Genomic DNA, 15,574 nt, shown 5'->3' on the forward strand with positions numbered 1-15,574 from the left:
TGTTAAGGAAGGGGAGTGAGAGTGCAGCTGGGTGGATATCTGACAGCCAGCCAAGGTCAACCCACCACAGACAGTTACAGTCCAAGCCCCAACTGACTGGGGCTTCTGACAACTTGTACTTGAAGGTGCTGGTGTTTGCTACTGTTAGTAAGGCTCAGCAAGAGCATAACGAGGTTGTAGATCAGCATGAAAAAGTTTATTTTGACCAGCTATTCTTGGCACCATATATTTAAGTGTAGAAATACTTACACAAATATTATATTATTTAAGTAAATAATATTAATTTAAAGCTTTGAAGTCATCCCATAATCCATAACTACCAGGTTAATCTCCTCTTTAATGTTTAATACATAAGTATACAAGCTGCATGACTACATAGCATGATGATGAAAACTCAGAGATTAGTTCCAGGGCAGGAAAGAAGGCAAGATCTACACTTGCATCAGAATTGGCAGTATTTCCCAGCAACATTTCCCAGCAACAGATGTGTAATGTTTAAGCCACGGACAGCACCATATGATCTGCATCTTTCACCTTAATTCCTACCCCACAAGAAGCCCTTCATCTCCTATTCTATTAAAGTTTGCAATACTATCCCTCTCCTTTGAAAGTCTGGTTTTTAATAATTTTAATATCCTTACTAGGAATCAGTTATTAAATGAATTAAGAAAACCAGTTACCGTCCCTATTACTACTCTGGAGTTTTAAAAGCCTAATATTTGGAAACTAATCTAGGACATTTTGAAAATCATTACATTAGAGCAAAAGATATAAGCCTTGGCCTTTTACTGTATAGAAGATGCAAAAAAGATACATCACTTTTTTGGTAAAGGTTTATTTTTTGATATAAATAACAAATTGTCACGGTTTTGCTTTTATTGTTTTCCTTTAAGAGGTTTTATTACAAAAATAAAGAAATAACTTGATAACTTACAACTTAATAGAACACATCGAAAGATTCTGCACTCTATCCTCACTCCCATTACCTTACAAAAAACATGAAAAGACACCCTTGTGTAACTATGGTAAGCCATAAAAGAGGGCAATTATGATTAAGGTTGAAAGTATGGTCAGTCAGAGACCAATCAGGTTTTAATCATAACCACAAACAGGAAAAAGAAATAGGGGAGAGACTGGGTATCAAACATTCCTTTTTATTTTAATCATTCACTTAAGCTAGGAAATGTAACCTTATGAAGTGGTAGATAACAGATTCTGATCAATATGCTGTGTATCTGATTATTTGTCTCTAACTCAGCCAATATATTTATGCTTTACCTGCCTACTAAAATTCAGATGCTGCAATAGGAATGTGGTTTAATATAACTTACCATTCGCAGATTTTGCGTAGTTCTTGTTTCGACAGCTCTTAGTAACTCTCTAAATCTACCAACTCCTCTCGTCAAGTTCCTGTATATAAACATAGAATTTGACAGTATTCCAACTTGGATGTAGTAACACCTTAATACATTACTCGATAAAGTTGTTAAAGTCCATGCTATAATTTTTTTTTCTTCCTGCATATCATCATTGCTTTTCTGTGAGATGGATATATCTATCTACCTATATATATATAGAGAGAGAGAGAGATAAATCTATACTCATCTGGGAACCTGACCACTGATTACTATAACAATATTCCCTGCCAATTTATTGAAAAAAGAAACATTTTCATGATCAGTAGATAGTTCAAGAGAAAGCAAGGAAAAGTGTAAGAAGTGACCATCCCAAAGAGGGAAAAAACAAAACTGAAGTTGGTCTCACTACTGCAATGGTTTTCATTTTCAATTTTTCATTTCCAATTACATTAGGCTTCAAAGTATAAACTTTGAAAAAAAAAGGAAAAACACTACCATTCCATTTTAGCTGCCTCTTTACACCTTAAAATAGGGAAATAAAAAAGGAGTAAATCTTGTAATCCTCAGTGAAAGTATTATACAATTTTAAACTCCTTTTCAGAGAGGAAAGAGCACAAACACAGCAAAGCCCACTGTGTGTCCAGAAGAGGACTGGGAGATCAGTGTTCTGTTCTCAATTCCAGCTAGCTTTTGGTGTCGCTTCTTCATCTGTGCTTCTTCTACTTCTGCTGCCTAAACAGCTTTTGCAAAGAGATTCAAGACCCTCAGAGAGCAGGCATCACTTATACAAACAATTTTAGCAGATCTTAACTTTCTTCTCAAACAATAGATTATTTTGAATGGTCTTAGAGCTTTATCTTTTCCTCATCTCTATATCAGTTATCTCAGCTATCTGGTTTTTTTATAGCACTTAAAAGCAGTTGAGAATGTTTTATTTTATATTAATACAGTTTGTCTTTGAACTGGTGAAGGACTGGGTTGGCTTTTTGCTGAGCTGAACAATTGAATTCTGCAACCTCAACACAACATAGGCCAGTCATTTCACTAATTGAAGTGTAGTTGCAAAACAAAATGATTTGGTCAAAAGCATGTTTTCTATTAAATCATTGTTGCTCTCATATAGTTGCGTTATCTTAAGATGTGATTTTATCTGCAAGTTGCGTAACATTTACCTAACAATGGGCTCAAATGAGAAAAGAAATATTACATATTGTGTAAGCTTTTCATAAGTAAAAGCACTATTGCACTGCACTATAAAACTGATGTTGAAATTGCCTTCCTTACTCTGATGCCTTTATTTACAAATGTATTTTAAATACTGATCTTCTGAATTGTAACTTTGTACAAATTAAAAAAAAGCCAGCACTTTTACACAGATGCTTTTTTTAAATTTGGTTGAAGAATTACTGAAACCAGAGTGTTTGATGCAAGAGATCTTGCCATAGAACTGTAGAATTCTTATCACTTTACCTAGAAACCTACTCATTTATTTCACTCTTCAGATTACATGACGAGGTCATCTCTGTTCTTTTTTATATAATAAAGGATTATCAGTGTATTTCAGAAACTTTAGTCTCCAGCACAGACAGACATCTTTCACTAGCACAAGTTCACCTTCTAAAATACTTTTATATAAAAGCTCATTTAAAAAGAACTAGCATGCTCATTTAAAAAGAACTAGCATTTCCAAATAACAAAACCTGTATGTACAGGTTGAAAGTGATGTCAAAGCCAGCCACCAGTTGGCTGAAAAGAAATAATCACCAGTCACACAAGAAATAATGATTGTTGGTAAAAAGTCCACATTACAGCAGAGCTTGACCATAGAGTGACCAGTTAGTACACATTAAAGAAAACTGATCTTTGTATACATCTAACATGGAAACAGCTGCATGAAAGATTATATTTATTTATGTATTTCAAAATGGCAGACCTCTTAATAGGTAATGAATAACTTCATATACTAATGAAGTAAGTACAGAAAGTCAGTAGGCCAAATTTTAAGAAAATCTCTGAACTCAATGGAAGCTGGATATGTTCAGCACCTTTTGAAAGCCAAAATACATACTACTCAGTAATACCACATGCCAAATATTTTTGAGAGCCAAAACCAGACCACTGGAATCCCAGCTTTAAGTCCTCTGCTCTAAGTGCATACCTCCCATGAATGTAGCTTTCTCTCAAGGACTGTATTGCAAAGTCACAGATGTGTCCCCATAACAAGATTTTAAAAACCAGACTTGCCAATATGCCAATAAAACTGAAACTTTCCCTTCAAAATTGTCAAAAAAGAGCAAGACCAAGAACTTGTCAACTTGAAACACTAATTTCCCACTACAGATGAAACATATACTACATAGCAGAACTTCAAATCACACTAATTTAAATCTTTACGAAATTTTAGGAATTAGCATTTTTTTCCCCATCTGAAGTTTATGTCTTTTGATGTGTTACAAGAAGAAAAAAAAATACTGTATGAAAAAGTATGCAACTTTTAAAAGTCCTTAAGAACTTCATGACAGGTTGTTATTAGTTACCTATTACATTTTTGTAAGCATCTGCAATAGACTGAAACTTGTGACTGAAGTTCTACTGTATCATGGAAAAAGCAGTAAGATTCTACAAGAAAAAAAATCCAACTTAAAATGCAGAATTAGTTTTTGCTTCATAAAGCATTTAACACGGATCCACTGCACAAGCAAACACAAACACAACACTGATTTGTCGAGCGTATTCTACACAAAGTATACTAAAAAAATAGTACACTTCAAAACTACAATATAAATCACCCAAAAATTGAGTTAAATGCTTTGAGAGACAAGTAATGAAGCAAAATATACCATGAACAACATGGTAGATCTCCACACTGCACTGCTTTTAGCAAAGTACATTTCCTGTATTTGTTAACAGTTTGTAATATTGGCGAGAAGAGGGTGATGGCTATTCTGGCACATACTTTTCCTGCCTAGCCTAGGAAGCACAGAACTTTTACCTGCTTTTCACTATGATGTGCCTTCATGTTAGCAGTTCCGCCCATGCTTATTGAATGCCAGAGTAAAAGGGCAGGTAAACTTAGAAAACAACATCCCACAGTGTCTGTAAATGACTTTGAGATCCCTTCCGTTCTTGAGACAAGGAATTTTAAGGTACACTAACATGCACTCAGAGCTGACATGTTTTCAGTAACTTCAGACAGGACAAAGACAGCCCACAGATAGACACTGCTAGTTAACGTACATGTGTGTTTATATGACTGCCTCCCATCAGATTGTGCTCGAGTCAAGCCTTTTGAATTGCATCTTTCTGGTTTTTGAAGACTAATTAAAATGTTTGCTGCTTTAAATCCTCAACTCCCCCCTCCACCCCCCCCAATTTGACTCTTTAAGGAGCACTATACCATTTAAAGACTGAGAACCAGGACTTAATGGTACAATCTACTATTAAAAGTCTATACGGATTGATGCCCTTAGGGCTAATTTGCATCTTTGTGTCTACATATTTGCACCCTAAACCCCAACAATTTATGTTAGAATCTAATTAATTCTTCTGATGCAAGATCAACTTTTATGCTCCTTTGAAAACTTCAGGCAGCATTTCTGTTTAGAATAATGAAAATATTTTAACTGCTTCTACGCAAAGATGCTCACTCCTAAACAGAGAGAGATATTGATAACTGTAAATATGATACAAGGAAAGTGCAGGAAGAAAATTAAGGGGCAGTAAGGACAAACTTACAATGCAGAACCAGAAGACCCGAGTACAAGCATTCAGGCCAGCAGTAGCAAACTTCTGGCACAAATGTAATTGTCACCATCACCACCAAGAAGTCTCTTGGTTTTAAAAAGCAGGTTTGGCATCAGGCACCACAGTGCTTTCTGGCATTAGTAGTCCAGATAAACCTCATACCCCAGACAAACACTTCTTTATCTTTGTGTTTTAAAACACACACGGGGCGGGGGGGGGGCGGGGGGGGGGGGGCGGCGGGCAGTACAAAAGAATGAAAGAAACTGCTCAATGAGAAGCAGTATATATTTGAAAGATGTTATGATAAAAAAAACCCAAACACTATAAAATCTTTCTCTTGGTGAAAATAACTATCATCCAGGTACAACAACTAACTGTCCTTTAGAGAAAAATCAGTATTAACAGATAGGAACTCAGAAGACTTAATTAGATGTAGGTTACTGCAGCTCACATTCAGGTGATATATCTCATGAATATTGTCCACAAAACACCTAAGCCCCAAGCTTTATCAGAATTTGAACCTCTATCTTTGGTGAAACGCACAACAACTGGCCAAGGCCCTGAACAAGCTGCTCTACACTGGCCTTGTTTTGAGCAGGGGTTTGGCCCAGATGACCCCTCAAGAGTCCCTTTCAAGCTGTGTGATCCTACAAATCCCTACCGTACAAGTTGCAAGGGAAGGGACAAAAAGAAGAAAAAAAACCTTCTGGCATAGCCATGCCTTGTGATACCTGGCATACGAAGCAGTGTTCTTCAGAACAATATCAAAACCAGAGAAGGAAATAAAAACAAGAGCATTAAATACAGCAGTAAAGCAAGCATTCTGGGGGGAGCACGGGAAGTACACTAAATAGTCCCTCCCCAATTTAAGGATCCAATACCATTTTGTTTGCTGCCCATCACAACACAACATAAAACCAAAACCTTGAATCTGATGCTTGCAAACACAAGCAACAGCCACAGTCAGCAAGACTTGTAGTACATGGGCTAAAGAACGCTAAGTATCTTCTCAGAAAAAGTGAGCGAGAGTCAGAGTTACAACTGCAAATTATTAAAATTATAAAAATTCAACATCAACTCAGATACTAACAACATGATTCTTTCACTGTGCTTTGTATTACTAATTATTACAAAATTTATTTGAGATTATTTTGAATAAAAGTGATTCCTTCATGTTTATATATATCCACCTTAGTCCTCCATGTAAAACTGCCAGATTTTCTATCTATAACAATGGAATCTTATTTTAAACTCTTGAAGTTAAGACACAATTCTGAGCAACAAACACACAACAAGGAATGAAAGAGAAAGCATTCTTCACAGATGATTTTATCTGAATAGCTGGAGGGAATAATAATTTCCCCTTGCATTCAAATGTATTCTGTTTTTTTCAATGAAAACTAACAGAGTAAGAACAGTATCTTAAGTAAGGATGAGGAAAGCATCTGATATGACAGATATTAAAGTATCCTTTGAACACTCATTTTTGTTAGCAATCACAAAACAGTGAATTTTGTCTCTATCTTGAATATATTCTGCCTTAGTTTCCTAACATGAAAGCAGTTATCTCCAGGACACGGTTGTTTTGAAAACTGCAACAGAAGTAATTTTGTTTCCAATACAGCAGTGGTATCTCACACATAAAGAACGCGATACTTTGTAGGATTTCAATGGTTTTTAATTTCATCTTACTTTCTATTCTTTACTTAATGACCAATTTGTTTTGAGACTGATGTAGGGTACGCAACAAGAAGTCAACAGATTCAGAGAGTGATGGGTAGCTAGCACTGTATTCTAATACAGCATACAGCTAGTCATACAGTGTCTTGATGTGCATTTATGTCAAGCATTTACATAAATCCTTATCTTACAGATTTCATCACTGTAAAATCTCCAGCTGTGAGCACTGTATATATGTGCAACAGAAGCACTTATGGATTAGCTTCCAACCAGTCTCCCTCACTTACCAACATGAGAGCTATATTCCTATGCTATCCCTATTTATGTTATGGTGGAAAAAGAAAAATAGGCAAAAGAAACAACTTCTACATAGACAAGTCCTATACATGAGTAACTCTAAGGAGTTGGTTTTTTTGTTGTGCTTGTCAAACATTTTGTAAGCCAATAAAAATCAATTACATGCAGAAAAACTGGTTGAGTTTTTTTGCTTTGTTTTTGAGGGGATTAAATTTCTATTGAGAAAAAGCCAGTCTCTGAGATACAACTTCATGGAGAAGACTGGGAAGGTCTTGCTTCCAGCACAGGTAATGGCACCATAACGCATACAAATCTTGTCCAGGTTCCTCAGGCTTTGATCCAGCATGTGAACCATGATGGAGATTAGACCAAATTGCAGTCTAGATCCTGGGCTCTGACAGAGCAATATCCTTGGAGAGGGTGTGAAATACAGAAGCCACAAAAAAGACCTCTGAAAGCTAGCCGAGTCTGGTTTTCACATGACAGCCACCTGATTTTAGACTTGAACCAGAAAGCTCTTTTGCTTTAAGAGCATACACTTCCAGTGTATTTCTGAAAACTATTACTTCAAAAATAAAAACCATTTACAACCTAAGTTTGTCTTGTTTATCTCATAACATTAATAAAAAGCAAATACTAAGTAGAAGAATTACTGGTACATAAACTGCTCTCCTACCCCTCTCAGAGGCATTTTACTGGAAAATAGCTACGTTAAAGCAGTCGTGTCAAAGCTTCTGTGCTCATAGCTTTTCTTGGAACATCAGGACTTCGAACTCCTCCAATCTGAAATTATGAAGCAACTACTAAACTAAATAGAAGTTGCATAATCACCCTGAAAGACATTTAAACTTACATATTTCAGAATGTTTTTTAAAAAGCACATAAACCCTACTTTAAGTTTTAGAACACCTTCCTCAACTTTTGCTACTCATTTCCCAGCTGAAACGTTCCTCTGCTCCCAAGTGAAAAATGGGTATGTACTTTGATTCTTCACTAAATTCTGTACACTTTGGAAGAAAACATTAATTTCAGATTTGTTGGTTAATGGAGCACTAAAAAAGATTTTCCACTCAGGCTATTGCCACCTTTTTTTTTTTTTCTTTTTTTTTTCTTTTTTTTTTTTTTTTTTTTTTTTTAAGATAATTGCTTTTCCATTTATTTTCAAAATGCCAGCGCTTAGTAGTCAGGCTAAGTTAGGTTTCAAACACTTTCTAGTTTTTCAGTCAAGATAATGCATACCTGAAAGATAAATCACTTAATCCTCTAGAAAGACTTGATTTCTTGGCTTAAAAGAAAAGCTCTGCACAGTTAGTGAACATAGAGAAAATTTCAAATGGATCAACCAGCTTTCTGGGTAGGCAGCAATACTCCCTACATTACTGCTAAAATTATACTCTTCCAGCTAGTATAAAAGTTATCTTATTTTCTTTTCTAACATGCACAAAAATGACACTTCCACTTGTAGTGGAAGAAGTGTAATTAAAAGCATTGATTAGCCAACCGACCCCTAGATATGCAGCAACAACAAAAACCCACTCCATAGCAAAAGGACTTCAGACAAATTCAGTTCTCCAGCAGATTTTGAGAGATATTTATTCATACTTACTGGAGTGGAACTGAAGACTAAAACAGCAGCAAAAAAATCCATAAACATCTACTCAGATCTTTAAGCACGCTCTAATGCACAAATTACTATAGCCACTACGCTGGTAACGGGATAACATTTGAACTGACGCAAACCAATGCCAGGTTATAGTTTGGTGATAGGAACTTTTATTTCAGATTCAACTCTTCTGAGTGTCAACCTCACTTCATGAACATACACAAATAAGAGATTCCACTGCATTACTATATGAATAACAGATTTAGTCTGCCTGTAAAAACAGACAGGCACACTTTTCCTCTTCTCCTTCTCCCCCATCACTCACAAGCAGTTAAACTCTGGTGATTCCCTGCCTCCTCCACAGGATTGAAGCCCTTTTAACATCTACAGGTTCAATTGCAAAACAAGTGTATTTAAAAATAAATATTTCCATTTCTAAATTGCCTATATTAAAGATATCAACATTTCCTCTCCTTGAAAATGTTCATACAGTCTTTACAATTTATATAGAGTTCAAACTTGAAGTATGTTGCGAAGCTTCATAGAAACTAGATTCAAGATCTTTCTATTAACCTAACATCAGGAGAGATGACAACTTCAAAAACCAAGCAAAGCATCCTTAAAATAAGTGTATTAAAAAGCATGCTATAAATTTGTCCCTGTTAGAAAAGTATACATTTTATACATTTAAAGTGTTGTTCAGTTCTGATAAACCCAAGTTAAAAACTAATTAAAAAAAAAAGTGACCCATAAAAGCAGCAACATAACTAACAGCTTGGAACAATGACCATATTAGGAAATATTGAGAGAATTGGGATTGGCTCTAAATGAAGAAAGGAAACTAAAGGATATAATGGCAGGAATATGTAAAATAATGATTGGCACAGAGCCATTTTCCCTAACACCTCGTTTCCTCATACTACAAAAAAAAAAAAAAGTAGCACTGGCCAATGAATTGGAAGAAGTTTAAAATTAAGTATATAATGTGTAATTAGCTTGTAAACTGCAAGTGACCACTGTACTAAAGACTGCAGAAAAAATTATATGCTTATGTAGGAGTTAACAAGAACACCACCAGCTTCACTGTGAAGGATTAAAGGGTACATAGAATACAATCAACCTTTCAAAGCGCACACCAGACCAACTGATACGGTCTAGGAAAAATACTCCTCTGGGCTGGATGTTCCTTAATAACCCACTGCACGACTTTTTTGTGCCATTTTCTTTTTTTCTTAATTAATCTTGATCTGCTATATCTATTAGTGATTGCTTTTACACACAACATGTCAGATTAAATGGACCACTTCCATTCCTGGCCTTCAATCAAAATTCTTCAAAATGTGGAATTTTTTAGCTTATTCTTAACCATGAATGCCACTGGGATTCTTTCAATAAGTATATTTTATTTATCTTTTGTGCAGCCATGAAAACAAATTTTATTTTTAGCTCTGATAAATGAAAAATATTAACTTTCAGAACATTCCATTCCTCCTGCAATTAAATGATGAAAACAGAACTAAAAAGTAACTCTCAGATCATGTGTTATTGCAGCAGTACTTCATTACTTTAAGAATGAGATTTCAGAAGCTTAGTGATCATTTCCATGCTGAAGTCCCTGAACAGTTTGAAAACTTGGATAGCCTTTTGTCACACTACCATCAGTACATTAAAATCTCGAACTCTTTACAGACACTGCACGATTTCCCTTTATCTTCTGTTTATATATTTGTAAGAATAAGAAACATTTCTGGTACAAAACAGTAGTCCTACCAAGAGTTCCAATATTTCAATGAAACCACATTTTCCTAGTGAAATAAGAAGCCCTGCAAATAAATTCTTAAACTGTGTGATTTCAACAACAAATGTCAGAAATGTACTTAAAAACCATTTGTGCCAAGTTTTAAAGCTCTTATAAATGGTGAGTTGTATTCCTTTTTTTGTTTCCTGTGATATCTGAATTTATTTTTAGACTTTTAAGGGAAGCCTTATTTAAAATAAATTATAAAGGATCTCCCATGCAGAATCTAGAAGGATCTATAGAGCAGATGCAATGGAGATTGTATACTTGTATACATACTGTTGATCTTCATGCACATTTATCCTGCAGCATAATGTTAAAATAAGTCATAACTGAAGAGATTTGGAAAAAAATTACAAAATCAAAATTATAAAAATCAAGAGTTTCAATATGTTGTCAATCACTTTCTAACAGTGTCTAGTAATAAAGTAAAAGAAATTTCAAATAGGTCAAGTTTAAGGTATCTTAAGTTCTCAATTTAGAAAGTAAAAATAGAAAATGTTTTCTGTTTAATATACTTTGATTAAACAATTTTACAATATGTAATTAAATACAATATGGGCAGCCTTACTATTTCAATCAAAACATTACTACTTTATTAAAGTCTTCATGATTACACAATCCACAATTGCTAAAAATGATGCCAAGTTAGATCACAAATACAAAACCTAAACAAAAAACAAATTCAAAAAAAAGGAGAATCAAATCTTACCCATTCTTGAAATATAAAACATGCGCTCTTTGAAGCCCTGTTTCCAGGAAAAAACCAAGTTCTTGTTCATGTGCAGTGGGCCCTGGTTTAGGGCTTCTGTTTTGTAAATTGGCATTAATTACCTAAGAAAACAAAAGAAGAAGTAAAAAAATTTATTTAGGAAAAAAAACAATCAAGTTTTTTGACTTTTACACAGAAGCTAATACTTAATGTTGGAGAAATTTTTTTCATTTGCAGGCAGTGGCTAGTAGAATATTTCTATCCTTACCTCCGCTCCCACCTAAATATAAATCTTTTTGCTCTTGGCTTTATCCTTAAAAGTAATTTCTTCAGGAAGCAGAAATGCCACTCAGAATAATTTTATAAAACTTTTTCAGAAAGTTCTGTGAAGAATGGCATACAAAAGAGAAGTATATGAAAAAGCATATTTGTAACCTTATTCAGTAGCAGGAGGTGATAGTATTCAAAATCTAAAACCCTGTCAGGTTAGGAAAGACTGCTGCAGAAAGCAGTAAGAAGATTAAAAGTGATCTCCAGAGTGATTTCCAAAAAACAATTTAAAAATAACTTAATTTGTATTACATCAACATTAAAAATGCTCTCTCAAAATGGAGAGCTAACAGCTTTGATTTGCCTTCATTTTGACTGCACATAGTCCACCAGCCACTAAAAGATAATAACAAAAACACTAAAGCAAAAAACCCTCAGAAAATAAAAACGTGTATTTATTTAAAATGCTGTGTGAATTACTTTTCTTTCCCCCATCACATCAAAGTTTTCTTTCCCCTTCCTTTTGCTTGTGTGACCCTAACTGTATCTAATAACCCCTTCAATGACAACTGTCAAATGACAGGCCTGAAGCTTGTAAGCAATAGGTCTGAAAAAGAGGGTCAGTGATATTGCTAGCTTGCTTCATTCTAATAGTATTCACAAGCCAAAGAATAGAGCCCCAAGTGTATTGTATTTTGTCCAGACATATCTCAAAGTCTAAATAAAATGCAGTAGCGTGTAAATCCTAGAAACAAAGGGTGCCACAGATTTTCTTTTCTTTAAAAAAAAAGTATTTATAACACTTGAAGGGTTTCTGCTAAGTGGTAAGAAACCGAAAACAAGGTTAATGGTGTAAATGAAAACAGGAGGAGGAAATAAAAGAGCCTATGGATTCCTTTAAATTCAGATAAAGCTTGAAGCTTTTAAATCATGAAGTGTTACACTCTTTACAAACAAAGAGCCTAATGTTAACTTGCTGTAATTCATACTCCATAACTTATAAAATCGCGGGAAAAAGAGAAAACAGTAACTTGCCTAATAATCTGCAGAGCTGTTTGTAGGTTATATTTTGTCTAACATTAAGAAGTTCAGATATATCATCTTTCATCAATAAAAACCAGGTCTTCTACATATCTAGTACCTTGGATTTTAACAGTAATTGTAGTTTCATCTATACAGTGAGCAATATATTAAGGAGATAAAATGACAAATGGGCTATCAAGTCCAAGAACATTGTCCTGATCCAATTTATAGAACTATTAAGATTTGTCTGAATTTCATCTATATTTTAAAATAATCTGTTTATCTGGCTATCATATCTGATGATTTTTCCATTGCCCCAGCATTGTACTTATTATTTGAAGCAAACACACCTTCAGTTACTATTCTGGACATCCCACTGATACGTCAAGTGTCTTGCTGATGGGTACAATGTTATTTCAGAATTTTACCTTCAAGTAGTTTTATAAAGAGGATTTAAGAGCAGTGAAGTTATTGGCTCCAAATAAATATCAACAAGATCAATTTTCAATCTTCATAGCCTCATTTTGAATTGAATTCTTTTTAAGAATTACCTGAAAAGCTAGTAAGTATATACATACAACGTACATATTCTGACAGATGTGTTTGAAAGACACCATAATGCCATGTTCATAAATGAACTACCATAGGGTAACAAGAGGCCACAGATCAGCATCTTGAATATACATAGTAGTTCAGAGGAGCTCTGTCCCTTTTTAGACTACTAGCACTATATTCGAAGAGATCAGAATGAGAGAACAGTCAGAAGGACAGCTAGCAGACATACATTAAGGCACACTAATTTATTGTCCGACTGTAAGTCTGCATTGAAGTCCTAAGAAAATAAATATTAGGCATCTTTTAGTTGTATTACCAAAATGGTAACACCGCATCAATGAAAGATGAACCATGCAATTCTTCAATACGCAAATCATCCCAGCTTACCCTTTCTATCTCCTGAAGGTACAGAAGAGCAATATCCCCAGCCTTCTCATAGCATGTAACAATTTCTTGTTCACGGTCCACATGGAGGTTGCTAGCTGAAGAAGAAATTGGCAACTTCTCAAGACAGAGACCTGGGGGGTTGGGGGAGGGGGGGGAGGAAATCAAATGAAGCGTTAAAAACTAATGTCATATAATATTATACCTAAAAAATAGTCCAGGCTAAGCCCCTTTGGTCAGGAGAAAAAAAAACAAAGAAAAAATTTAAAAATTACCAAAAACTTACAAAGGTATGATCCTCTGATACAGACACTAATAGATATATAAATAAGAGTGACTTCTCCTTAATAATTATAAAACCAGAAGGAGCAGTTTCTTCTAAAGCAATTTTGATTTAAAAGACATTATGACAGTCTACCACAAAAGTGCCTAGTGTCTTTCTAGACCAGTTCTAAATTACTGAATACATCTTCACCTCTCCAGAGTGCTCATAGAAACCAAGGCAGGGTGAAGAAAGGCACCCAAGGTAATACTAAACTTAGTAACTGGCAAGGCAGAAGCACCTATAAAAACAAATATATTTTTTAAAAAATAAGGGTTTAGGAAGTTTAACTTTTGTATTTAAATTTAGTAAGTGATAGCTCGCTTTCATCAAGGCACGGAAGTCTTTTCCTTTCAGGATTTATGCAACAAATACATTATCTGGTGCTCTGAAGCGGGGGGGTGGGGGGGGTGGGAAAAGGTCTTTGCTTGTCTAAAATATAAACCCAACAACTCTTACTAATCAATGCTATCTCCTACACAAGCCACATCTATTATGGTTATTTTCTAGAAAATTAGAGAAAACAGCTGGAAAAGACCTAGAGAATACTAATCCATTTATCTGACCAAGGAATCAGCCAACCCCAGACACTTCTCTAACCTGTTCTTAAAAGCCTCTGACAATAGGGATGCTTTGGCCTTCCTATGCAAATTATTACAGAGCTCAACTATTCTCACAATTAGTATTTTTTCCTAACGTCTAGATCTCCCTCCCTAGATTAATTACTCCTAGTCTTCTTCACTGAGAGATTATTCCTTTCTTTACAAAACATTTTTTTCAATATTTATCTAGAGAGAGAGAAAGACATGCTTGCGACAAAAGTGTCAGTTCTCACTCATTTCACTTTTCATGCTTCCTTGACAGCTAATCATTTTTATCTCCTCCGGACACTTTCCAACCATTTACCTCTATCTTGACTCCCTGGGCCAGAACTGGACACATGGCTTCACTTGAGGCCTCAGTAGCACTGAGCACGTAAGATTAAAGACTTCGTGTTTTTGATGGAGGATACATTAAAAAAATAAAATACAAATCGACAGAACTTTAGTGCCTTCCCTAACATATTAGTAAAACATTGTCTTCTGTTTATGATCTGCAACAGATCATATTCTGCAAGCCTACTGCTTCATCTGTTAACCTATCTTATATTTATTTGATTAATTATTTGTATTAGAAGTATAGCACTTTCCACATGTTCCTAAGAGATTATTTCAGGTCATTCTTCCAGCTTGTCAGCAGTAAGCGCTGATCCTAAAGTGCCTTCAACTGCTCCCACATTAATATAATTCACAATTTAAATGACCATATTCTCAATTCATCATCCAAGGTTTTGAGAGTCCATTGCTGGAGAAACTAAAAACAAAACCAACAACAAAACACATAGTTATATATTGGGCAGATGACTGCAGAATGCCAGATAGTATAAAACCCCAGTTCAGAGAACAGTTTATCAAAGGATTTCTGTCCATCAATACTGTAAGGTGGGAACAGTATGTTTCACTGGAATTACAACAGTGTTCTTACTAAAACAACTTGGGAAGACACAGCCATGGAATCTGCAGTTTGTTTATTGATAAACTCAAAACTATGCAGTATTTGTGACCTCCAGATTCTTTTAAACTGGAACTTTAAGCTTCAATATCTCCCTGTAGAAGTATAACTTATCTGCATAAAAAAACCACTAAACCATATTTCTGGCTTGAGAGGATGCCTTAAGTCTGTATCAGAGTTTGTTGGCCACCTTGACCCTCTAAACCCCCCTGCTACTAGTAAAAACAATGTATATCCTACAGCTTTATTTGCTAGCTATACATCCAGTTAAGACAAA

At 34.9% G+C, this 15,574-nt stretch overlaps 1 protein-coding gene across 8 annotated transcripts in view; it reads right to left on the bottom strand.

Moving 5' to 3' along the window:
* TTC7B (tetratricopeptide repeat domain 7B) overlaps positions 1-15,574 on the bottom strand; it is a 141,264-nt gene that overhangs the window by 91,487 nt on the left and 34,203 nt on the right. For 6 of the 8 annotated variants that reach the window (XR_007509620.1, XR_007509619.1, XR_007509618.1 and 3 more), the window contains exons 4-7: positions 13,428-13,558; positions 11,193-11,314; positions 10,760-10,783; positions 1,332-1,410 (exon numbers count right to left, since the gene is read on the bottom strand). Coding sequence is in view for 5 of the 8 variants with exons in the window: in XM_049828872.1 (XP_049684829.1) it covers positions 1,332-1,410; positions 10,760-10,783; positions 11,193-11,314; positions 13,428-13,558 (356 nt within the window). In the remaining 3 variants the exon portion in view is untranslated. The remainder of the gene's footprint in view (positions 1-1,331; positions 1,411-10,759; positions 10,784-11,192; positions 11,315-13,427; positions 13,559-15,574) is intronic. The other 2 variants (XM_049828873.1, XM_049828876.1) reach the window with 1 other exon arrangement.

The sequence above is a fragment of the Accipiter gentilis genome, chromosome 25 (assembly GCF_929443795.1).
Source record: "Accipiter gentilis chromosome 25, bAccGen1.1, whole genome shotgun sequence".
Taxonomy (NCBI): Eukaryota; Metazoa; Chordata; class Aves; order Accipitriformes; family Accipitridae; genus Astur; species Astur gentilis.